The following is a 26,412-nucleotide window of genomic DNA, read 5'->3' as shown; positions in this document are numbered from 1 at the left end:
ACTAGGGGATGAAATTTAGGGCGGTGGGGGGTGGGGCTGATGAGGGGCGGGGCTGGTGGTGGTGTCCATAGTTGCTATGGGCAACCATAGGGGACGGAGAGAGGTAGAAGGCGTCCTGCGTATCCGTGGATGCGTGTACATATAGTGTGTGTGTGTGTGTGTGTGGGGGGGGGGGGGCGGTGCGCTACGAGACCCCTCGCGCCAATTTCATCCCTCACAATTGGCCAAGTGAGAAAGAGACACAGAGAGAGATAGACGGAGGGAGAGAGATACCGAGACACACACACACACACACACACACACACACAGAGAGAGAGAGAGAGAGAGAGAGAGAGACCTACACTCGCCACAGAGAGAGAGAGACATCGAGAGAGAGCGAGGGAGACAGAGAGAGAGAGAGGATGGCTGGTAGGATTTAGCCCAGCAGCGTCTTTTCCCGTCTAACACATCAAGCTTATTACCTTTCTCTCCACGCGCTTGGAAACGGATTTACGCGCACAAAAAGAGGTTTGTTTGACATACTTCTTCATGTATTCTCTCTACTCTCATTATCTCCCCGTTGTTTGCCTCCATCTCCTCTCCATGTATTTCTTCTCATCTCCTTAACTTAAGCGTTTCCCTCGCTCCGGTTTTGAGGCTACAGGTCGCGTGAGTGCGTTTAATGGCGATAATCTGGCGGGTAATTATCCGTTAACGGCCATATGGACCAGGTGGTCGTGGGAGTGGTGAGGGGCTTGTTTTTGTCGTGGTTGGAGGGTCTCCGGTGGGCGCGCGGAGACAATGAAGCGCGGCTGTTGTTTGGCGACGCCGCGCGCGCTGGTTTGTGGCCAAAATACAATAATTGATCCGGTTGCTTCTGATGGGAAGGGGAAGGGGGCAATTAAAACTATAAATATGTCAGTGGAACGCTGTAGTCAATCATGTGGCTCATCTCCGCTCTGACCGTCTGCTTGGTGCGCGTGTGTCCCTATCCGCCGTTCCTTGTAAATATGAAGCAACAAATCAAATGGAGACTCCACCGATGGCTTTGTGATATAGACTTTATCTCTCAAACATGTAACCTCACAAGAGGCAGTGATTTAGCTGCTGTGGGGTACTCCTAGAGTTTTCCCTGGCAACCACATATGGTTAGATGTTAAACACACAACGGCGCATCTGACATGTGAAGGTGTCATCTGTTCCCGTGTGTGTACGTGCATATATGTCTACAGACAAACTTCCAAGGACCATGGAGTTATAAATCCAGCATCAACAGGGTGATTTATTTGCAATTAATAAAATCAATGATTCAAAATGAATGCGCGTGCACAATGAGACGTGTGTGTGTGTGTGTGTGTGTGTGTCTGGGGGGGGTCTTAGTCATTTTCAACGAAGCGCGTGTAAGAGCGCGCACGCACGCACATGGCGACAGACAGACTCAAATGGCATCTTCCATGTGCGCGACGCAAACGAGGTCAGCGCGGAAAAAAGCAGGGATGCGGGATTCTTATTTTGGGAACTATTCCTATTCCTATGTGATATTGTTGTTATCATTGACTGCTGCAGTATCTTCTCTCTAGAGGGAGTGGAGGTTTAAAGGGAGAAGTATGCGAGCCTCCTTTCTCTCCCCACAATAGACAAGGGAGCTGCTTGTTGGGAATTTGGCGCTTCACTTGTTTTGCTCAATGAGGAATTCAATGTCTCTCTCTCTCCCCCCCCCCCCTCTCTATGAATCTCTGTTGTTGTTGATGTCGAAGCCCTCTGTGAACCCCTTCAACCGCTGCTCTTTTATCACTATCGATTATTCCTTCTCGATTGGCTGATTAATGGATCGTTTAACGGATGTTCTGGTGTCAGTCGGTCACTATTGTTCCCTGTGTTAAACACTTTGAAATCGGCTCCTCAACCAAAGTCACTGTTATCTTTAAATATCATTTTGCTGCAGTTGTTTTTGTTTATTTCTGCTGTTGTATTTCTATAATATGCCATCAAGACTTTATTATAACCGCAAAATCTGTAAAAAATATATATATTTTTTTAACGAATAAAAACATGTCGCCATATTGGATGCTTTTTGCCCCCAAAAATAGAGGGGGAGGAGGCTCAAAGGAACTCATCAGCAATGCAAATGAGTTTTTTTTTTCCTTTAGCGGGAGCTCGGGCACCTGCTGTTTCGAGCATGCGCGCGCGGGTGAATGGCTGACTGGCTCCCCCCACCTCCTCCCCTCGGCCTCGGGAACGCGCCTCCATCCCTCTTTCTCATTAGAATTACGCTCCTCGTCCACGGCGCGCACAGACGACTAGAGCTTTGACGGATATAAAAAAAAAATAGAAGAAGAGGAACAGCTTCAAAATCGTCTGTGTGTGTGTGTGTCTCGTGCTCCGAAGCAGCGGCCGCATTCAGGGAACAAAAGGAGGAGACGGGAAGGAATGGGAAGAGGGGGATTTTAGAGGGGCAAATAGGAGAAGGAGGGGATTCATAAGGGGGTAAAGAGATGAAGACGAATGAAGGGAGGCTACGAGGAGGGAGAAGAAAGTTTAGGCATTAATAATCCATTTATAAATGCAACTGCCACCGCTTTCATTGTTTAGTGATCTAGTGATTGCCAACTAGTAATTGTGACTTAAAAATATGTTTCATCATTATGATATTCTTATTTGTTGTATTTATACAGATGCCTAGGGTCTCCACCAGAGGAGTTACAGTTGTTGAGAAGTACATTTATTAACTGTGTTGTAAACCATACATGTGATCATACGTGGGTGGGCACAACCTGTTAGTACAAATGGAAGCCTAAAATATAATGATACAAACTATAGCTTCAAAACAAATGTAGGGCATTTATTTGATTGTAAATAGAGGTATGAAGTAGAATCCGATGGCACGTTATTTCTGACCCTGGGAGAATGAAGTGGGTTCTTATTTAAGACAAGGAGTTGAGAGGATGGGAAATCAGAAACATTTATCTAAATTAAATGAGTAAGAGAGAGAAAATATACGGAGAGGAAGTGAATGAGGACACATTTAAAAGGCAGATAAAAGAAGATGAATGAAAGGACTTTAGGTGGATGAGAGCAAGCGGATGAACAATGGAGAAAAGAAGCGGAAGAACAACTGGACGGAAAAGATGGGAGAAACACGAGAGTCTTGGACATGAGCTAATCACAAAGTGAGGAGGAGGAGGAGGAGGAGGATGAAGTAGGCGGGGCAGTCGCCCAGTTGGCCACGTGCACACCAGCTAATCGCAAAGAATCCTGTGGAGTGGATGGAGGGGAATGGTTGTTTAGACGTGGAACATGGCCTCCACTGTGCTCAGTAATATACGGCGCAATTCACTCCGCTCTTTTCACATCACATGCACATCATGGGTTTTTTTACAAATTCCACATTAAACCAGCGTGTAGAAACAATTCACCTCGTGGCCGTGGAGGGTTTTTGGAATGTGGTGCAGCCACCTTTGTCTTTTGCCCAGACTTGTGATCAGTCTCAGTCTCCGGCTGAGCCTAAACAGCGCTCACACCCGTTAACCCCCTGACGCTCTTAGCTGAAGGTTAATGTTTTCATTCATGAAGGTGTAACAACTGTTCATGGTGTTAGTTGAGAGCGTCTTTGTTTCAGGATTTAAGCACAGCAGGAGACTCTGAATATTCAGCCCGTGGACCTACGCAGACCATCTGCATTCACACTGATTTCTCTGCTTTTTCAATATGCAAAGATCAACTGCTACCTACTCCGGCGCCGAGTACCCTATCCCATTGTAGGCCGACACTTGTGAAAGTCTGCCATCCATCACCACATTACAGTGTCATAATTCCGCCATGGCGGTGTTCACTGTGATGGATCATGCAGCTCCAGCGGACTTCAGGTCTGTGAATAGTTTGTTGTGCTGAGGAGAAATGAAGGAGAGCACTTGGCTGTGTGAAGTCATTTTTGGGGGATTTAGCAACAGTTGGTCTTTGGCAAACAAGTTGTGGCGGTCCAAGTGTTTAACTCACATGATTCATCCGCTGTTGTCAGCGTCTTTCGGGATGAATGTGTATTTTCCTCATCTCACCCTGACCGATATTTGCCGAGCTGAAAGAACAATTAACAGGATGCAGTTGAAAAATTCTTCAATTAGACGGCCATGGCAAGTTGTTTTATTTCCATTTTGGTACCTGTATTTCATCTTCTAATCTGTTAATTTACATCCACCTATTGGTTAAAAAAAGTATGCGTGACCATTTTGTGCACATCCTCCTGAAATTGAGACTCATATATACCTTGGTTATAACCAAGATACCTTGGTTCTAAGACCACAGACTCAAATAAAGCCTTAAAATAGTGAACAAAGCTCAGTAACCGACGTGCAATATGTTGTGGGTGACTGGAAACATTTGGATAGGCTTAGAAAGAAAGAAGCCGTGCTGCGCTTTGCTTCGGCGTGGTGGTTTGGAGAACCCAACCTTGTCTTTAGTTGCCAGAAATGGTTTCTAATCCCAGTTTAGTGCGTTTTAGCAGTGTACGCTATGTGGAAATGCAGCTTGTTTCAACCAGTATCTTTTAGGTTCCAATTTGCAGTTTTCACTTATTTCACATGATTGTAAACCGGACATCTGCCACCTAATTATCTGCAAAACACATGATGGAAGATATTGACCGAAGAATTTACGAAGAATAATGATCAACATATTGTTTTGTATCAAAATGAATAGTTTGGTGCGGCTTTGAAGTTTTTTCACTCTTGATAAATTAATCGCTGGACATTTACAGTCCAACCACAATTCCCCCCTGCCAGTGAGCTGGAAAAGACAACAGGATGACATGGTGCACAGTTTAGATGTTTCACAGAAGAGATTACTTGATCAGAAATAAAATATGAAAAAAAAACCTTTGCTGGAAGACTTAGGAGATAACATCAAATCGGTATTAAGCTTCACAGACAGATAGCGGGGCCATGGATAAAATATTTAGCTGGCTTTCCAAATCAGTCTCTTCCCCCTCACGCTGCATGCGTGTGTGTGTGTGTGTTTCCCCCCCCCAAATCCTGACCGGCATGCCTGTTCGCTGTGGAAAACAGGGTCAGGCTGGAGAAGAGAGAGAAAGCGAGAGCGAGCACATGATGGGCAGATAAAGGCTTGTCTGTGTCTGAGGGAGAGGAAAGCGCCGAGGATGAGTGGAGGACTAGGAGGAGGAGGAGGAGGAGGAGGACAGCGCGATGAAGGGGCTGCTCTGTTGAAGGAGGGAGTCGCGGCTCTATAGAAGATTCCCATGGCCAACAGAAACAAGGCATTTAGTCTGTGAGTTGGCCTCTGTAATGCCATAATAGGCTCTTATAATGATGCCACTATAGACAGCGGGGCGAAAAAAACCAAACACAAAATGCGCCTTTAAAATGAGTGCTTGTTGTGAGGAATGCCTGTGGTGTGATGGAGGTGGACGAACTGTCGGGTGATTGGTAGGACCATGAGAAAGCCTGATCTGGGTGAGAGTTGAGGACCCCAACAGGAAGCCGGAACATTAGAGCATCTGATGAGCCTCGCTCAGCTCCAAAGTTCTGCTGCCACCCGGACTTGGTGTTAACATGTAATACGCTGCATGTGTTTAAGCCTGTGCTGGGTTGGGGTTTCAGAATGTGTCAAATGTAGATGGGTGTAAAAGGGTTAAGTTAGATAAAAGGAGCATGGTCTGTGCTTTGAAGGAAATGTGATTTTATCTGCATTACCTTCTTTATCACAATAATAAGATATTATGGCTCATTATTTGTCTGCGAAATGTTCACTGACAACACATTCCATTTGTTTTCCTCCACCGGAGACCTTTTAACAGCCTTATTCTACTGAGAATCAACAATACATGGCCAGATGTTTTTTTAAACTGTTGACCACTGAACTAATGAAAAATCTCAGCCTTGTCGTGGTAGCTGGCCCTCTGTACATGAGCACAGTTAACAAAGATAAAGCATTTGGTGGCTTGTGAGGCTTTACTGGTTTGGTTTATGATGGTTTATAATGGTTGTAAACCATTAACCCTACCAGTGTCCATCACTTCCTGAAAAGGTGTCTTTTGGGTGGGAATTCAACACGACACAGCATTCATGTGGCTGTGGGTTTTCTCATTTATCACAGTGAGAAACAGAATACCTCCAAGTCCAGGAATACTTTGTAAAAAGGAATTTGAACTGGGGATTAGCATGGTGAAGTAACTAAAGACACAAATAGGAAGGAAAAAAAACAATTGAAAATGCGTCTGTTTTGTATATAGTTTTGCAGGGTGGTGTGAATGATTGTCCTCTGCACTGGTCACACATTGCCACTCACTCAAAATGGCAGCATTGCACGGCAGCTCACTGCAGGCCGCACCACCACCGCTTCTGGTGCTGTCCTCAAGCCAATTTCATTTTTGTCAACCTCCATGTTCAGCTTCCATCTGAATCGATCTGTGAACTCGTCACACTCGTCCTACTCTGTTCAGAAGATCGGCTCATCGATCCTCGGGAATGTAGATTAGTTTAGACCCTGATGGGAAAGGGGCACCTTGAATGGCTTCTTTTCATGACTTCACTCATATTATTCTCTAAATGAAATACATTGAAGTTAGGATGAAGCCCATGTGTTTTTAATGAAATATTCAACAGTGCTGGTTTGTGTGTTTGTGAAAGTCTTTGTTAGTTGAGCAGTTCCCTTGCAGTCTGGATTCACAGATACATTTGGAGGACGACGCATACGTTGTTGGCTAAAGCAGCAGAAAGCACTCTGAATGTGGCTGGCTGGCCGCGTGGAAGGTGTGCGGCCGATGGGTCGCCCTGCTCTCAGCTGCTCTCTCTACATGTGAACCTGTGTGAGCATGTTGCGTGCAGCCTCTTCCAATCCCACTGATGGATTTAACAGGCTTAAATCAAGTGCCATGTCATTTGAAACTTTATTGCTCCCTGCAGGGAAATCCTCTTTTCTCTTTACCCTCGACTAAGGGGTCAGAGGTCAGAGGTGGAGGTGGAGGTCAGCTACAGAGAAAAGTAGGGGGACCACGGTTTCCAGGTTTACGGTGTTGCTCAAGGAAACTTGGGCAGGTGTTTGTTACATCATCTGCAGCCCTTCCAGCATATAACATAGACCCCAGGTCTTCAATCTGAGTTTTAGAGCCTTTGTTTCCTGAATTCTGCTGACTTTCAAAGCTGAATAATACGTTCCAAAAGACATTTTTGTCAACTACTTTTGAAGACTATTCTCTGCCTTATGAATTAATATATTGTTTTTATTCATTGCTTCATTATTTTTCATCCACTGTTTCCTTTTCTTAATATTCTCTTGTTCTCTCTCCGTCTCACACTCACTGAAGATCCTTTCAGACGAAATGCAACAACGGCTCTGAAACAGATTATTTGTGATGCGCCACACCATGAAAGCTTTTCACTCAAGGCGCTGCGCTGTGATGGCAGTAGCCAGTGCGGCTTGCAGTTAAAGTCATCAACTCAAAAATTTCCCGGAAAGTTTTAGAAATGTTACTTTCTTAGATGTAGTTTCAACGCTGCAGGTCTTGTTCTATCCTCTTCTCTCTCATACGCACATCGACATCCAATTAAAATCAAACTTTACTGGACTGTGGGTGAATAAATATGATTAACACGTGTCTCACTCGCCTGTCTTAGTTTGGTGGTTGTCCCTTCTCCCACATTAAATCTCTGTTGTTCCTTCACAGTTTATGTGTGAACTTCACAACCGTTGTGCAGAAACCACCTCAAACGTCTGCACCTTTGGGCTGATGCGCTGATATAACTGCACGTTGGCAGTAGAAGAATGATAAAATGCAGAATTTAACTGCACAACAGCTGCTAGTAAAGACAAGCAAGTCTAGGTCATTGTTTTAAAACGCATGCTTTTATTCCCGTCGACACTAGGAGGTAACTTTGGTTTGCTAAAGCTTTGACGTAGTGCGAATGCGAAACATTAGACCAAAGTCATTGGACGTTATCTTTAATGGAAACCTTCAGTATCAGTAGCAAATTTCATAGCAATTTATTTATAGATGATAACATGCCACCATTTCCACCCCCAAAGCCTCTTCTTTTCCATCTATAGGTCGAAAACCTTTAAAGGATATACAATATGTGGATGTCCTTCTACTAATTTCATGTGTAGGCCAACAGAGGGATTGGGCCGTTAGATGCTTGAGCAAATCATTTATCAGTCTGCTTGCCTTTTGACCTACGACCCTATTAACTGAAATTACTTTATAATGAAAAGTTCTAACTCCCTTGCCCAAAGTAATAATGCAGGAGCACTATGCTACACAGAAATCAGTCTCAACATTTTCTTGTATTTTCTGTATGAATTGAGTGAAAAATAAATGGGCCCTGACTGGGTGGCACATGAAAGCCTTTTCAGAGCAATACGAATAGTTTTAAGGAAGATGTTGAGAAAGGAAAGTATTACTGTGGAATAAAAACCCGGAATAACAGAACACACCAACTTATTATAGGAGGATCACAAAATCAACTAAGACATTACAGTACTGATTGACCTCCACATAGTTTTTTCTCAATTTATTGATGAATCAATCAGTCTAAAGAATAGTTCCATGGTAGGGGAAACACTCATCAGTAATTTCAAACACACAGTACAATTTTAGCGGTGGATGGTTTGGTGCTCTAGTATTTTTGGCAGCAGAAGGGTTTATGTGGGATTGTCTGAAAATAATCTACAATGTGTGGGTTCATTGTAATGAAGGAACGTGTTGACTAATGCAACAGTGTGGCTCATTGTGTTTTTAGTAGTTCAGTGGCACAAAGGAGGAACATATAAAATAGTCGTTGTTTTTGATTATTTATTGACAATAATATCACACGGTCACTTAATGACATACGTAAAAACAAGGGGGTGGTAGACATTAAACATATCAAAGACATAATAGCGGGAGAGTGTCAGGGAACAGTGCACGACTTAGCATTAGAGACTAGAGAGGCAAAGATGGGGGTGTGTCCTGAGAGCTGAATCCAGTTTAAATTGGCCGCTCTCCCAGCTCTGGATTAGACCCGGGCTTAATACCTTTACACTAAAAGGCCTATCCCTTCCCTTGGAGGGCAATCTGCTGCAGGAACTCACCAGGCTTTAATCCACAGCAGCAACAACAACAACAACAGCATTTTATCTGGCTGGATCTCAGCGGCGCAGATCACACCACGTCAGGCTGCTTTATTCACGCTCCATGTCAACATTTTATAGTCCATTTCAGATGCCTCGGATCTAATTAAATCATCATAGGAAAAAGACGAGTAAGCACAAAGGAAAGCACCCTTTGTAAAAGAAGTTGCACCTTGTGAAATGATTTTGAAGTGTGTAACAGCAGCAGGACATAAGGCACTGCCAATAAGATGAGGTCCGTGTTACTTCTGATAAGAAGGATATTTGTTCAGTAAGCAGAGATGTCAAACCTTCTGTGGTTCCGGGTAGCCTGGAAAATGTGAAAATGTGCTATTTTTCTTTGTTTCATATCTTGTTCAAAATAATTTGAGGTTTTGGACTGTTGTCAGCAAGGGCTCCGGGAAGTCATTATGGATGTGGTCTAAGGACTTCCTGATAGCCAACATGATGAAAACCCGTGTAGAGAGCCACGGGAGACCAACAGTCCGAGCGGCGACAACACTAAAGCAGAACGTGGTGAACCAACGCATTCAGAGCAGATGTTTCACTTTAATGTTTCACCGTTCAGTTTTTAACCTGAGACTTACATCTGAATGCCTCTGTAGTTGCTCATTATAACTTACATAATGGATTTCTCCTCCACCATGTGTGTATATGGCCACTAGATATTGAGGTTTAGGTTGTGTTTGCTATGTTTGGTGGTCATGCATTTGCACAGCAAAACTAGTGCCAGTTATTGCAGCCCGCCATTACTTTGTTGCCCAAACTGCTTGAGTGTTACGTACGTCGTCATTGTTGAAAAAACGGTTTACAGGTCTGGATCGTCCAATCGGAAGCATTTTATTTTGATTTGAAAGCTTGAATCCTTTTGATTGGACTACAATATCTGCGCGGTCCAGAAAGGACACGTTTAACTGAAAGGAGAGAACAAAGACCAGACTGAAGGCAATCAAACTGATATTGACCGTACCTTTCCCTTGAACTTGTTTTGGAGGTTTTTTAGGGGTGTGGTAACTGCTGTGCTGGAAGCCCCAAAGCGATCATTCCAAAATTTGTCACGTCTTTCCTAATGACCGTTCTCATGCACACCTGGAAGGAAAACAACTCGTTGTTAGAGAACAGTTGGCGGGTTAAAGCAGCAGCAGAAATGAGAGGCCTCTGCCCGCTTGGAGGCAACTGTGCAGAAAGCATTGTCAGAGACGTGGTTACCCGGGGCAGCTGCTGCATGAGTATTACGCTGCACATTCAGTCCTCCGAGTCAGCAGGAGCTACTGCAAGATCAGTTTGTCTGCCTGAGAGCGGGATTTCTCTAAAAAAAAACGTTTGAGTAGCTCTCCGTGAAATTTAGCAGTTGACAGTTTGGCCTCGGGCCAATGAGCAATTGATTGGATTTTGCATAGTGATTTGTATTCAGGATTTTGTTGTTAAGCTGTGAAAGTAAAGGAGGCTTTTGGTTTAAATTTCCTGCAGGGATGTTTTCAGCATCAATAGATTTATTTCATTCTAAATAGAAGAAAGAAGCGTTCTGGATGCAACAGTGAGCTGGATCTTCACTCAACAATCCGGTTGTGATAGCTCTGTTGCTCTTCAGTCTGACTGTCAGATGTTTTTTTATTTCTCCAATGTGACGGAGAATGACCAATCAGATGTAAGCGTGGACTACAGTGGTATCCCCATAATGGAGGAATCGCACCATATCCAAGGCCTATCTGCAATAACACACGGGATAATACAAAGAGGGATAAAGGTGCAGACTTCCAACAGTCCCTCCTTGAAGATGCAGAATGAAGACTGGCTGCTAAGGTTTCACATGTAATCAGCTCATTGCAGCCCCAAACTCCCCCAGTCTTTGCAAAACTGAAGTGGGTTTGAACTTTTCTCTCATGCTTTCCTTTTCATTCTCCAGAAGATTACTCATAGAGCCCATGCGGAGCACCATGAACCCTTCGGATAATCTGACTGTAACATATTTTAAACATACTGAGGCCTTTGAGATTTGATTGCATTAAGACAAAAGAGGGTGCCAACCCAGCAGGCTGACCTTTAATAGCTACCATGGATTCCTTGGATGCATTTGTACATAGCATTATAAAAAATATTTTACAAATAATGCTAACACATTTTGTAATTGGGTTCAAATGCAAATGCATATGCTTATTAAATGTAGTGAATCGTAATGAGTAGATGTCATCGTCCTGAGACGCTCCCCCCTATCGTCTGTTGCAATCTTTCATCTGGTCACAGGACTGCAGTCAAGGTGCTGTGAGGGACCAGATTAAATGCTGCTCAGTTTGTAAACCGCACAAACGAATGCCGACTGGCTCTCGTCTCTGTCCCGAGTCAGGTTCCGTTCCACTTGGCCTGTGTCTGAGAGGTCACAAGTTCAATTCTCACAGCAGCTGAGTGCAGCGAGAGGCTGAACGTCTACTGGCTCTTTATCAGGGACAGCGCCGCAGTGTGAACTCTGTGACCGGAGCGCGGTCCTTCTCCTGCCGGCCTGATTGCATTCAATATGACCAATGGTTTTTTTTTTATTACAAAACGCTGCAGATACTTGTTGTTCCCAGCTCTATATTTCACAAGTACAACTCAATGAATCACCTTAACATTCATTATTGTTAAGGTGTTTTTAGTGCTACATTATAATTCAAATACATTTATATTCAAAAGTCATCCAGTGCTCTTAAAGAATATAGTTTATTTCATTCTGACCAAAAAGTGAATGTTCATGAAGAATAAGGAGGGATTTGACACCTAAACACTTCACCTTAATCAGTTACAGACTAATTTATTGGTATAAATGGCAATCACCTGGTTGTACATCAGTCTAAATATCTATTATCTATTATTATATTGATTGTTGATTGCTTTTGCAGCATCCCAGATAATTATAATTGGCCTGCTTTGCATCATGTTGTGACATGGGTATGGGTATTAAACTACCTGAAGCAGCTCCCATCTCACCTTGAGAAGGGGCCGTTTCCGTATTCAGTTCACACGTCTACACCACAAAGCCTTTAACTGAGCCCTGTGTTTGTCTGTGAACGCACATGGTTGAGCACATGTTGATATGCGGAATGTGTGATGGTGAGTTCTATCATCAAAGTGTGAAGAGGGGACTCTGATGGGCCATTAAGCCCCCTCCCCATTGACCCCCCCCCCCATTATAGTTGCATTAACTGGGAGGATTAGATTGCCAACAGAGAGTGAAAGGACGTGCAGCTGGAAATGCACCCGTGGGGGCGTGGAAGGACTTCACTTAATGGCAAACTCCTCAGTAGCAATAGCTTTTTGCCTCCAGAACGTTCTGATATAAATAATAAAGCGCATATGCCTGGAGACATTATTGCCTGTTTAGTGAAGTATCAAGACTGAAAGGCGGAGATGGGTCCGTACATACGGAGCAGAGGAAGTTTGTCACATGCGAGCCTGCGCTAACCTCATACAGCCTTCAGTCGTTGATATTCTGACTCTTCACCTGCAGCAGACTGGTGGTCAGGGAGATTAAGTTAGCATTTCACGTATTTCTGCAAACCACGGCTGCGATGAAAGTTTTCTAAGGACGGTTCTTATTGTTTTGTGCTTGAACACAAACTAAGTGAGTAGAGGAAGAAGTCTCTCTTCCTCTGTGAAAGTTAATAGTAAAAATGCAGGTTTCCTTCTTCTGGTGTCACGTTTAGTGCATATTTGTGTATGTGACTGCACTCCACTGGCTCGCTTGTTATTATGCAACATTTATAGCGTGTCTTTTCAAACGCTGGTTTTCTCACTAGTACGTACCACCTGCTCTGACTGAAAGCTAAAACGTCGACATTCAAGTGCTTGTGGTGTGCCATAACATTAAATACTAATATTTCTAGTGCAGACTGCGAGGTCTGATTCGTAGATGCGCGTTGTCTTTTCACAACCCTGACAATACTGAGAAGTTACCTTAACATGGCTACATAAATTATCCGCATGTATTTGTTACTACAAGCAGATATTGTTGGTAAGTTGTTGGAGAGTCTTTTGTCCCTCAGTTTGCATCACATGTGCACTGATCCAGTCATTTACACATTAAGCACTGACCTCCTGCATCTTGTCCCTTTGTGATCACACCACATGTTGGCTTTTTAACACTCCATGGTGGTCCATGGTGTTGCCTCGGGTTGCATCTCCTTGAATCTTGCTGAACATTGAGAAGCTACGTCGGTTGGAATCCACACTTTGAACTGTCAACCATTTTAGGATCCTAATGTCACAACTACCTAATTATTTCATAAAGAGTACATGTAAAAAAGCACATAAAAAAGATTATATGAGAAGAATATAAATATATATATATAATGTACATATATAATAAATTGCAGGTAAATAGACAATGCTCCAAAATGGACTAGTGGGTATTTACATGCATAATATATTAAATACCATAATGTTAGGCCTTATTTAAGGCAACTAACAAAAAAGAACCTAAAATCTTTACTTTGAGACGAGGGGGCCGAAGGTGCAAAATGCTGACTCATATCACGGTTCTAGGACTAACGCACTAAAACAACTCTACAAATATTTGATGGTAAGCTTGACAGAGTTCCCTTTTAGAGGCGCCTGTATTATGAGTGATCGCAGCTTTTCTCTCACTAAACTGTTCTAGCATTGAACAGTCGGTTGTGTAAACAATGATCAAATATATAGTAAATATATATAGAGCTGCAACTAACGATTATTTTAATAATCGATTCATCTGTCGATTATTTGTTCGATTAATCGATGAATCGGATAAAAAAATAAAAAATGTAAAAACATTAATTTCCAACCCTTTATTGAAAAATAGAACTGACAGTGCAAAACATTTAGAAACTGCACAAACCGATTGCTCCTTGAACATCCCTAAGTAAGCAAATAAAATGGACTAACACAAAAAACACACATCGCATGATGTATAGGCTACTTTACAGCTGCCAAATTAAATAGATTAGGCACAAAAAATATTTAGATTAGATTTTTCCAACATGTTTCGGTTTACGGTGCTGAATCATCGCCGTGGTGCTCCCGTGCCAGGCCATGTCGCTTTTGCATATCTTACAATCAGACTCCCGAATTTCAAAGCCCCTCCCGAAAATCTCCCGGACCGACCTTTCTCTCTACTTCCACCCGGACAACAATATTACACCTTGAAGTCAAGCGCGGCGATTAGAACGGAAAAAGATGAGACTGGCGCTGCAAAGAGAAGCGCCAGCACCCCCCCCCGTGAAATATCCCCATACCTGGGAGGATTTAGGTCGCATTGGTTTCTCTTCCTCCGCATGTTTCACAGTATTACGGGTCTCAACGCTCTGCTGGGCGGAGCTGTTTTTCTTCTCTGTTCGCGAGCGCACAACTTCTTTTTTTCTCAGCTCTGCGCGGCGCGCTCAACTTTTTTTTAATACTCAAACATAATAGTCGCGCGACACAACGAATCGATAATGAAATTCGTTGCCAACGCTTTTAATAATCGATTTTAATCGATTTCATCGATTCGTTGTTGCAGCCCTAAATATATATAATTTTACCAAAGAAACAACTTTGGATTTTTGGACAGATCAGCAGCATATTTATCCCCAGTTATGGGAACCTGGTTTCAATCTGTCAAAGTCCCATGACATGTGTCTTTGATGCTCTTTTAAAGCTACGGGAACATGTTATGGTCTTTCCTCTGATTTGGTCAAATCATCAAACATGCTGAATTTTGGACTGAAGACCGAGTCAGTCAGACAGAAAGAAACTAAAAGACTGATAATATTAAGAGATAATAATAAGAGAGATAAGAGTGTTAGCAGGGCGAAACATCAATGGGCACGAATAGTTATATATACAGAAAAATGGTTGGGAGTATATAAACGATTAGGACAAAAAAAGATAGCGAGAGAGGATAACAATGATAACAAAAAGGTAGAAAAAGAAAAGGGAGACCAAAAACAACTGAGAGGGAATGAAAGAAATCCAAATAGATGAATAAGCAAGGGGTAAAGAAAAGAAAGAGAGACTCAGCAGTGATGGAATGAGATACAGAAAAGGTAGGTCAAATGAGGCGGACAGAGAAAGACGTAGAGACAAGCAGAGGAAGGGCGGAGACAAAGACAGATGGAGCTGAAGAATCCGAGGCAGAGAGACAGAGCAACTGTACCAGTGACGATTCGCAATGAGCCCATATCTGCACCACTCCTCCTCCTCCCATCCTGAAATCCCCCCCCCCCCCCCGAACACCCCATCCCTCCATTTTGTCGTCCTCCTCTTTCTGATGCCGTTACAACACCTCGGGGCTTCAGCCTCACATCCTCCACGCTAATGCTCCTCTGCTTGTGCAGCAGCAGCAGCGTAATCACCCAACAAGAACAAATAAAATCAACCCAAAATAAAGCGAAAGCAAAACAAAGACGCCCGTGGTGGAGCTTTGTCTCGTGTGGCTGAACGTGACTCAAACAGCTTAGAGAAGCAGCTGTTTCTTCAGGAGAAACTCGCATGTTACTATAACTTTGGTTTGAAGCTGCAATTTGGGGGATTTTTATTTCTCAGTCTTTGCTGTTCAGTTAATCCGGAATGCTTTTTAATGACTCAAAACCAGTGAATTTATGGTTGATTGTCATGGTTGGGACTCCAGCTTCAGCTGGATCCAAACGTCCAATAATCCGCCTTGGGTAGAATCTTGGATTCAAGGTCTGGGGACGTGTTTGATAATATTTTATTCTGTTATCTGCCCGACAAGATTTATTCGCACACCTTCGGAGGTTTGGTGGACAGGTGACTTAATAATTGTTGGGGGAAGCGTCACACCTACTTTCTCGCTTCTGCACACCTGTCTAATCATGAAATGTGTCCTCAGTCTGACCTCATGTCGAGCTTAGAGCAGCTGGTACGTTCCAAGGAAAAATTGACAGGTAATGAAGTCTTTCCCCCTTTTTTGAAAAAAGGAAAAACCTGTGTGTACGGTGTGCGTCGGTATGGCTCCGGACACAGACACACGACAACAGGGTGGTGAGTTTCAATATATTTATTGCTTGCTCTCGCTCGCAGGAACGCCGCTCGCTCGCTCGGTCTCGCTCGCCCCCGCCTCACTGTTATGTAGGGGAGAGCACACACACACACACGTCATTATCCCCAGGTGATTGTTATTGTTTTCACCTGGCACTGTTCCCCGAGCCACTCCCCCTCTCTCCCACCTGCAGCCGGGCTGAAACCACGCCCGCCACCACACTGTGATCTTGTTTTTTCCTCATCATTTTCCTGCTATCAATTTAGCTGCTAATGTGACTGTATGGAGGAACAGCCGGAGCAACCGTGTTCCTGAATGAATGAACACCAACTTCAAACCCCACCTGAAGACATGGGAATGCGTTTAGTAGCTCCAGCGTGCTCACTGCCGAAGTCCAAAGAACTCTGAGCAACAGGCATCTGCAGACGCAGGTGTATAATATATGCCCATTTCTTTGCACATGCTGAATAACGTTTGGATTCTAATATAGATTGATTGTGTAGTAAAAGTGTGTCCAGCTTTTCTGCGTGTAGATGTGTCATTTGTATCTTGCATCAGGACTGCAGCCCCCTTAAACAACAGAAAGTGTATTTAAACCTTGTAGTACACGTGCTAAAACAGCGAGAAAGAGAAATCCCATGCTATTGACATCCCGCTTGCCATGAAGTTAATAAAACACACTCTGGCTGCCACTCGACCCTCTGAACAGGCCAGCCACAGAGCACAGAAGACCATCCTTCAGGCCAGTAGCAGCTCTGTGTTTTTGTTATAAAGGCCTTGGTGTGGTGGTTGGCAGTGTTGTTTCAAGTGCCAGACACAATAACACACGATCCACGAAGGCTGGTTTGACTAATAAATCAAATGATTTGGATAAGCATTTATGTAAACGGCAACTTGACTGGTTGGCCGAGGCAGCCATTCCAGTTTTATTCAGGTGTCTTCTGAAGGATTTATCGGTTTGAGCTGTGTGAAATATCCAGCCATATTGCAGGCAGGCCGTGAGACCAGTGAGCCATCCAGTTGGTCAGTTGTGGCAACAACGTAGTGAGATTATCCAGAGCATGTGATGTATGTGTTTACACCTCTCCCGTCCTCCTTGTCTGGCGGTGTTTTTTCCTCCCTCACTCTCCCCTGGGTCTCCCCTGAGGGATTGTTTCTCTCCCAGAGTGCCTCGCTGTCTGCGTCTCGCTGCCTTCTGCAGTGTGACTCACTCACTCACCTTCTCGGGTGTGTGACTGTTCACTAAACGTCTGGACTCTCCACAGTCTCTCATCAGCGTGTGACTCACAGCTCATTGATCTGCTGATTCATTCATTAAATTCTTTAAAGGTGTTACCACCAAGCAGCAGCGTTTAAAGGAGATCTCATTTTTTTCGTATTGTCCACAAATCCCACGAAAAGCCTAAAAAACAGCAATACATTGATCCAAATAAGATGTATCGTCTGTGTATCAGACAATGGTCTGTGCCATGGAGCCCCATTAAAAACACAATGAGCCCCTCTGTTGCACCAGGTGACATGTCATTATAAATGTGAAATGTTTTTCAGACATTTCTAATAAGTTTGAAAATTGTCCCTCTTCACTCATTTCCTAAGCACTTTGCTATGCGCACCTTTAACATTAAACCGGGTTGGGAACCGTTTTCGAGCATCTTTGCCAAATTCAGGAAATCAAGCCTGATGATGTGTTGAAAAGATGTGCGTGTTTCTCGGAGGTATACCGACGAAGAAGAGTCTGAAAAAGGTTTCAGTCTTTACGTTACAATTATAATTGTAACAATACAATTATAGTCCAATATAGTCCATCTGTGGTTTTGAACCAGCAGCGGATGAACGTTAAACATCCAGCTGTGAGCGGAATACGTAATGAGGCTTGAAAGCAGGGCCTTTTTATTGCTGCTGTGTTAAGGAAATTCGGCGTCTTCTAAAACCTCTTGGGACGTGTCATTTAAAAAAGTAAAAGTGTGTTGCCCGTAGAGCAGATAACGCAGGGTATGAAATCTGGGAGTGTGATTGAATAGAAATCACCATAATTGCATTGCATTTCCCTTCTGAGATTCTCTATTTTGTTACACTTCCATCCCCATTCAATGCACAGTCTAGACTGGACTAATTGAGTGTTGATTCAGGCTATTAAACATCTGCGCTTCTTCCTCTCTCTACCCCTCTTCCCTCGTATCTCTGCAGAACTTCGGAGGACTAGTAGGATGCTGAGTATCTTTCCTCCTCATCACTGTTCTCCACCGTGCTCTCCATGACCTGAGAGCTCCATCACAGCGGGAGGAACGAAAAACCTGAAAAAGAGAGGCAGAGGAGGGCAGAAGGCCAGGGAAGGAAGGAAAGAACACACCTTTTGATTTTGTGGCCAGTTACCTCTCCTTTTCCGAAAATGGCGGCGACAGAGGCCAGCGCGGCGCCGGTGGTCCAGGAAGACGGGAAAACCCCAGAGAGCAAGCAGCAGGCAGCCGAGGCCGAGCAACAGGCTGAAGATGCCAGCGCAAAGTCAGAGATTGTCAACACTGAAGTCGTCGATAAAGATGCCACCGCTGTGACCAGCGAAGTTGCTGATAACAACGAGACAGTGAATAACGACACAGCGGCGGTGACAGGAGTCGAGGATGCTGAGGCAGCAGCCGGCGGGGAGGAAGCTTCTCCTCCGAGCTTGGAAAACGCCTCCTCTACTGAGCCCAAGACCTCGTTCTTGGACTCCTTCCTCAACAAGAGCGGCCTGGGAAAGGTGATGGGAGGAAGGAAGAAGAAAGACCAAAGCACAGCTGCTGGAGGAGGAGGAGGAGGAGAGGAGAATGCAACCGAAGCAGGGGAGAAAGAGGGGGAGAAAGGAGGTGAGGAGGGTGCAGCAGCTGAGGTCGGAGCAGAGGGAGGGGCAGAAGGAGATGCAGCGATAGAGAAAGCTCCAGAAAATGGAGAGAAGGAGGAAGAGAAGAAAGCAGAGAAGGCCAAAGCGTCAGAGGGCAAGTCCACAGTTCGAGACTTAATCCGGAAGCCGGTGGCGAGGATCTTCTCCCATCGCAGCACTGAGAAGAAGGACGGCGCAGAACCCCAGAAACAAGTCAAGGTCCGATCCAAGTCCCTGGACCGCCTGGAAGATCCTGAGGCACTCAACGCCACTGCAGACTCCGCCGCTGAGGAGGGAGCAGCAGCGGGAGGCGCGGAGGGAGGCGCAGAAGGAGGCGCAGAAGGAGGCGCAGAGGCAGAGCAGAAAGCATCGTCCTCCTCGGCAGCCACCAAGCACATGAAACGCTGGCACTCCTTCAAGAAGCTCATGGCTCAGAAGGCTCACAAGAAGAGCGGAGGAGGAGGAGGCGTAGAGGATCTTAAGGAGGATGCAGCTGAAGGAGGAGAGGGAGGCGGAGACTCCTCCACGCTGGACTCCAAGGAGTCGGGACAAAAGAGGTGGAAGCTGAAACGCTCCTGGACTTTCCAGGGCCTGAAGAGGGACACGTCCATGGTCGGCATCAGCGGTAAGGCTAAGGGTTCCGACAAAGACTCTGCCGACAACGCCAAGCCAGAAGATGCGGCGGAAGGAGAAGAAGCAGGAGAGGAGGCTAACGCAGAGGGAGGAGCAGAGGAAGTTAAGACGGAGGGAGGGGAGGAAAAGGCAGAGGGAGGAGAGGAGGAAAAGGCAACAGCAGCAGGAGGTGTGACGGTGACGCAACATGCCAACGAGATCTGGACCTCCTTCAAGAAGCGCGTCATCCCCAAGTCCAAACGGGCCAACACCGAGTGTGCTCCCACTGGGGAGGAGGAGGCGACTGCAGCTGCTGCCACAGGTTAGATGACACACGTTGTGAACCAAAACCCAGCACCTGGTTGTTGTCACATTTGAGACATCTGTGGGCTGCAAGCAGATTTGCCAAAGAAATGATTCCCCTGAATAATTGTCAGAGTTCATTAAAGAGCCGTTTGATCCTTTTAGAGAAAGCCATACACAAAGATTGCCATGGACACCATTCAAACCGTGCCCACACACAATACATGTTTATAACGAACAGCTATTTGCTAAAGATGGGGGGGGTAATGTAATTGAACATTGTCCTGAATGAAATATTCAATATATGTATATGAAATTCTAGTCAACAGAACAAACTGCATGTAGAAAAATGTGCAAACTTGAGTGTGACTGTGTGACTGTGTTTGGGTTGGTTGGTGACTTCATCACCAAATCAAACACTCAAATACAATACAATACAATAATAACCAACACAATTGCAAACAAGTTATAAAGACCAAATCATATGGCTGCACCTAAGTAAATAAATGTAAATTAAAGAAAAAGAAATCAAGCGGAACCTATATGCACTGTGTTTTAACCCTACCCCTAAAAGAGAGAGAGAGAGAGAGAGAGAGAGAGAGAGAGAGAGAGAGAGAAAAAGATATGATGTATATGATGTTGCAATGTGCTAGGATGGACAGTTATGTGACTGGTGTAAAGTGTAAATCAGATGATAGTCTGATCCAGCTGTATCAAGGGATGTGACCCCCACATTAAGGGCACAACAAAAGGTCGAAGTAGGATGTAAAGGGGCATTTCTGTCCTTGGGCTTTATGAGCACTATGGTCGACCAAGAAGAAACACCACACTGTGAGGAGTCATTTGAATACTGGCGACAGACAGTAAGAAGCGACGAAAATGACAAAACACTTGGAAATCCCCCTCCCTGATTATAGGAGCATAATCACGTGAACAACTTTTGTTTTCTTTCTAATTTCCGCCTTAATTTTTGGGATATGTATTTAATAAGCACATGACAGGCGTCCCTATATCTATTTCTTCCCCTTCTAGTGGCCAAAAGTTAATTAAGGCAGTCTTGAATGCAGTTACCAGTATGTTAATCATTACTCTTGTTAGAAACCGTAAACTCACTTATTCATTTGTGACTGATCATTCAGCGGATATTTCCCCGGTGATAAATGAAAATCTCATTAGTTGTAAGCGAGCTTTGACCTGAACTTTCTTCTTCCCTGCAGGTGAGGATGGAACAGCAGAAGAAGGCAACAAGTCAGCCAAAGCCAAGCGCTCCCACATTGGCCGTGCAGTTTCCCTGAAGAACTTCATCCTGCGAAAGGGAAAGTCCACAAGTGTGGACATGGGTGAGGGCGCCAAGGAGGACGAGGAGGGGGAGGCCGCGGAGGGAGCAGAGGGAGACGAGGCGGCGGAGAAAGGAGCTGCTGATGGGGAAGCCGACCCAGCGGCCAAGGAGACCAATGACAACGATGCAGGGGAGGAGAAGACGCCGGCAGCCGAGAGCGAAGGGGAAGCGCCAAAGGAGGTGGAGAAGCTGCCAGCTGAAGCCCCAGTGACCAACGGCGAGAACGGCTGCGAGAACGGCACAGGGGAAGAAAGCGCCGAACACAATCACCAGGAGGACGAGAAGAAGACGGCGGGCAGCCCTGTGAAGAAGAGCAAAGAGGCAGGAGCAGCGAAAGAGGAGACCAACGCCAAGATCATCAATGCCACAGCCGTGAACAGCGGTGAGTTAGAGCGCGCCGAGCAGGACGCTGATGAGACACAAAACAGCAGCCGCTGCAAAGAAGGAGATACTAACATCAGTCAACAACAACAAGCAGCAGCTCTAACAAACGGTACCTGTAAGCAGACCAAAAGCAGCGGTCAAGAGCCTGAGCTAGCACTAGCCGTTAGCAGGGAGGAGGACCAGGGGGAAGGGAGGGAGGCGGAGTCTCCAAAAAACGGAGGTGTCCACGATAGCGCAGATCCATGTGACCAGGGAGAGGGGCAGGGGGAGGATGAGGAGGAGGAGGAGGAGATGAGGAAGAGGGATCTTCGAGAGGCAGCGGTGGCCATTGTTCAGAACGTGATGTCGGCCGCAGCCGACCAGTTAGAGAGAGAGCTGAGCGTGGACAACGGCCTCAATGGGTGCTACGATGCCGACATCAATCACACATAGTGATGGCAACGCACACGTATGCACACGCTATCCCGTGGACGTGGATAGCACACAGTTCATGTCAACACTTAAATTGTGCCAAATTTAAAGTCACACACATTAGCATAGAGTCCCTAGTCCACACAGTTTGTACACTTGTTTCACAAGTATCTGTCTGTCTGTGGTTAGATAAAAGCGCAGGAAAGGATGTGTAAGCTGAGCATACTGGGCCTGTCCAAAGTAAAATAAAAATACACATTCCAACATCTCTTAAGCTCACTAAAGCCCCTTAACAATTGCTGAAACCCTCCACAGAGACTAGGAGCTTTTCAACCTCCGGTCAAGAGCCTGTATTCTGTTATTGGGTTATTTCAATGTCGGATAACTTAAAAAGTAGTTGTCATAAAAAAAATAAAAAAAACGAGGAAAACGTAAATAGAGATGGAGGTTATTTACGTTCTATTGCACAAATACATATCTAATGAACCCCCAAAAAGGATTTTGTGTGGAGAAAGACATCAGTAAATACTATGAAGGAAGATTGCCCAGTGTGTAGATGTTGTGCTAAGCTAGGCTAACCACGTTCTTACTTCATCTCCAAAAGTATATTTTAGCCACACATAAGTAAAGCCTGTGTAGGTGCAGAACAACATAGCTTGGGGGATTGCATTATGCAACAATGCAGCAGTTTATCCCAAAATTTGTTTTAATCAAATTGTATGATATGATAAATAAGTATTTGTTCACCTGTAAATGTCCAGTGTGTGTTTGATAAATCAGAGAAAGAGATTTGGTACAGGCAGAGAAGCATCCCTTTTACTCTATCGTCTACTAATGTCATTATATATTACGTCAAGTTCATGGACATGTAAACTACTGAGGTCATAACAGAGTGGTGAGTGAGATTCTTCCCTCACAAACATTCATTTTAGTTTGATTCTCCACCTTTATGTGGTGCAGCCATCATCTAGAGCTATTAATTAGATTTAGTATTGACGTGAAGGAATACCAGGATGGAGTGCCAGAAAAGCTTCACTTCTCTTTTTACCGCTCGACGCACTCCCACCTGGGAACAAGGAGGTGCTCTGTTCCCCCCTCCATTATTTATCAGTCCCTGACTCCCTGTCCATTCAAGTGCAGTGTAAGGCTCCGTGTCCAGCCGCCCCCCCCGGCTTTGATCTCATGCCGCCCACAGATGTTTGTGTCTCTCTGAAGACTGAACTCCATTCACCACGTAGCGTTTGGCTCCGACTTCAAATCCATCTGCGAAATTGGGTGATTTGTGATATCGACTGTATGAATTCAGTTAGCCGAGTCCCACCACGTGTCAAAAAGCCGATTTGCTTGCCACAGCAACGCCACAACTTGCTTTCAGCGTGTCCCGTGTTACTACACGTTTCTGATGGAAGGGTCCATTAAACGTAGGACTTCACACCCAGACACTAATGTAAGATCAGTTACGTTAGTGACGTGTTTTGTTATTGTTATGGACAGGCAAAAAAAAAAGCATTCTAATGACACCAGCTATTTATTTGTCTTCCGACGAGACCAGGTTGGTCTCAGATATACAGTATATTTTTTAAATCTAGTTTTACAGACCTAAACGGTAACTGATGCTTTCCCATCTTGTGGGACTTTTGGAAGAGTAAGTGTCATCAGGCCACTTAACATGGTTGCTAATAGTTAGTGGTTTGAGGGTAAAAAATAAATATAAAACTACTTTCTTTACATATGCATATTTACATAAGTGACTGTTCTTCCACAGTGTGGCATAAAATATTGCTTATTGGCCCATGCACCATCCATCCAAAATGATTTAACAATAAAACATGACATCATCAATTTTTGTATGTTTAAATATATATTTTCCTATTTAAGTCAAATGAAATGAAAATGTTCGTCGTCTTCCATGGCAGCAGCAACACCCAAATAATAAGTGTCTCAGGAAATGCTTCACAGGAGTAACTAGCTACCTGCTTACAATTTTAGCTCCAATGTAAAAAATTAGGAAAGACTGGAATAGTGCAATTAGTCCCAAACAGCATGACACTTAATGATATAAAATAAAAAGATGCAAACCATAGTAACTCCTGAAATTAAACTGAAAGTTCCAAATTCCTATAAAAAAAAAAAGACACATTCCTTTTCATTCACCTCATTGGTGTGTATGTATATTTAGTTAACATAAGAAGTGTCTTGAGAAAATATTGCAGAGGTGAATCGTAATTGTGGGAATTTGGTGGTTTTTATTAAGCAGTGGGAGAAGTGATGTTAAAGAATGTATCAGAAGATACTAAGGGAGTTTAGTAATATACCTACAATTGTGGTTTTGAAATAAACTACTACTAACACTGGAATCCTTTTCTATGACCATTCTTCTAACTTCAATCAAGAAGTTTATTTTCCCAAACCAAAGCGATGTGGCATTGTGCATTGTGGAAGCATGAAGGTAGCCCATGCATTGCAAAGCTGGGAAATCCATCATTCCTTCTGTCGACTGATTTTGTTGCAGATCCCTGCCTTTAAACAAGTGAAATCACCCATTTGTCTGAGCTAATAAGGATTAAAAAGGTTCATTGCAGACTCCAGAGGACAGGTAGCTGGTGTATGCTTAGATAGTTAGTTCTTGGTCTACAGTGGAAGCAAAAAACATCAATAGAGTTGAGTCAATCACCGGATTAGTGGGCCTAGTCAAAGTGTCGCGGTGCCTCTTCAACAAGCCAGATTAACTAGCTCCTTCACCCCCCCGCCCCCCTTTCCCTCTGGGAAAAAGCAACAGAATCGCAGAAATACAGACAGATAAGCAACGGTCAGGTTATTTGATTGCAGGGAAAAGCCTCCTCCTCATGCTCAAGAGTCTGTGAGGGAAATGAGAGACTGTGTATCATGATGATGATGATGATGCTTCGTTATGACTATTTGTTGTTGTTGTTGTTGTTTGCTCTGTGTACGTCCTTAACAGAAAATAACTTAAACTAACCCAACACTAGGCCAACATCTGTACTAAACCACTAAAAGCACATACAACATATAACCTTTTTCATATGACTGTTTATTATTATTATCCTTTTTTCAAGACCTATTTTTTAATACATTTTTCAATCTCTTCTGTTATCATTTACCAGACCAAAAGGCGGGAAACGTGTGAGGCCACACAAAGAGGATTAGAACTGCCCGGGATTCGCTGAGCAAGGAGCTCTGAGCCCCCCCACCCCCATCCCTCAACTCCTCCTCCTCCCCCCCCCCCTCCTCCTCCTCCTCTCTCCCTTCATCCCACCTTCTTCCTACCAAATAAACGGAGTAATCACGTATCACCAAAACACCATGGTGAGAAAGAGAGAGATTGAGAGAATGAGAAAGATGCAATTTGTGTAGATGAGTGAAAATAATAATTACTCAGAGAGCAATAATTCAAGCCCTCCTTTTTATCCTTCCATTCATCCTTTTATCCACCCCCCCCCCCCGTCCAATACATGCAAACCTACATACATACAAACATGTACATTCAGTGTTTTTATTCTTTTCTTTTTTGTGAGATTTTATATTGTCTACGAGAGAAAAGAACAAAGCAGAAATGTAAAAAAAGAAATCGAGACATCTACCCCCAACGCCCTCCACCCCCCCACTGCCCTATTTTCCGACTCTGCAAGCTACTTAACTCTGCTCTCTGTCTCTACCAACTCCTGATTGGTGGATTTAAAGAACAAAAAAAAGGAAAAAAAGAAGACGTTAGTTTTGTATTGACGGCCATTTTGTTTTGTAGTCCCCCTCCAAACCCGTCTCCGCCCCCCCACCCTCCACATGCCCCACTAGTTGTTTGACAGTACAGCAGGACCATGTTGCTACAGTATATAAACTGCCCTGAGGACTGCCACTTCCCAACCAACACTGAAATGTCTTCAGCTCTGTGTGTTCAATGTTTTTAGACTGTTAAATTGTGTAAATGAATTAAAAAAGACAAAAAAAGACACCATCAAATATTCAAGTCAAAATGTTTTTTTTCCTGTTTTGTTTGAATTCTCTTTATTCTCTTTTTTATTTTTTAAAAACACTCACTGTTATTAAAGTCTGGCAATATGCTGTAATTAAAAAAGATAATAATAATGATGATGTTTTGTTGGTCAAAGTTTTCACATGTCCGCTAGCAAATTGTCAAGAAAAAAAATAGTACAATAAAGATTAAAATCTAACAACTAAACTGCAAGTTATTGTGGAGTTTTCTATTTTTATCCGCATAATTGAAGTGTGCGCCGACGGCTTGGTTGAAAGGATGTTGCTTGGTGGGGGGTGTTCATTAATCAGTGTATCGATAATCTCATCCTTTAACGTGACAGGCGTAATAATATTGTAGTAAAGGAGATGTATCATCTGGCAGCAGGCTGCTGGTGTCTCTCGTGGACAGGCGTGGACGTCCAT

At 44.1% G+C, this 26,412-nt stretch overlaps 1 protein-coding gene across 2 annotated transcripts; it reads left to right on the top strand.

The window, feature by feature from the left end:
* Nucleotides 1-207: 207 nt before the first annotated feature.
* On the top strand, nt 208-26,194 carry si:ch211-137a8.4 (uncharacterized transmembrane protein DDB_G0289901). 2 transcript variants are annotated; one of them, XM_037465245.2, is made up of 4 exons: nt 208-507; nt 18,278-19,881; nt 21,080-21,583; nt 25,122-26,194. In XM_037465245.2, the coding sequence occupies exons 2-4, from the start codon at nt 18,480-18,482 to the stop codon at nt 25,142-25,144; spliced, it is 1,929 nt and encodes a 642-aa protein (XP_037321142.2). In that variant the 5' UTR covers nt 208-507; nt 18,278-18,479; the 3' UTR covers nt 25,145-26,194. The 2 variants fall into 2 exon arrangements, with proteins under 2 accessions (XP_037321142.2, XP_037321152.2); XM_037465255.2 differs by lacking the exon at nt 208-507 and adding an exon at nt 5,136-5,259.
* The last annotated feature ends 218 nt before the right edge of the window (nt 26,195-26,412 follow it).

Source organism: Pungitius pungitius, chromosome 3, assembly GCF_949316345.1.
Source record: "Pungitius pungitius chromosome 3, fPunPun2.1, whole genome shotgun sequence".
Classification (NCBI taxonomy): Eukaryota; Metazoa; Chordata; class Actinopteri; order Perciformes; family Gasterosteidae; genus Pungitius; species Pungitius pungitius.
Note: the sequence above shows the minus strand (reverse complement) of the source record. Positions and strands in the feature narration are given on the sequence as shown.

Excerpts from the sequence above, each read along its gene's own strand:
- si:ch211-137a8.4 (XM_037465245.2), top strand. The coding sequence starts at position 18,480 with ATGGCGGCGACAGAGGCCAGCGCGGCGCCGGTGGTCCAGGAAGACGGG. Across the intron at positions 19,882-21,079 it reads GACTGCAGCTGCTGCCACAG|GTGAGGATGGAACAGCAGAA; the intron begins GTTAGATGACAC and ends TCTTCCCTGCAG. Across the intron at positions 21,584-25,121 it reads TGCCACAGCCGTGAACAGCG|ACCAAAAGGCGGGAAACGTG; the intron begins GTGAGTTAGAGC and ends ATCATTTACCAG.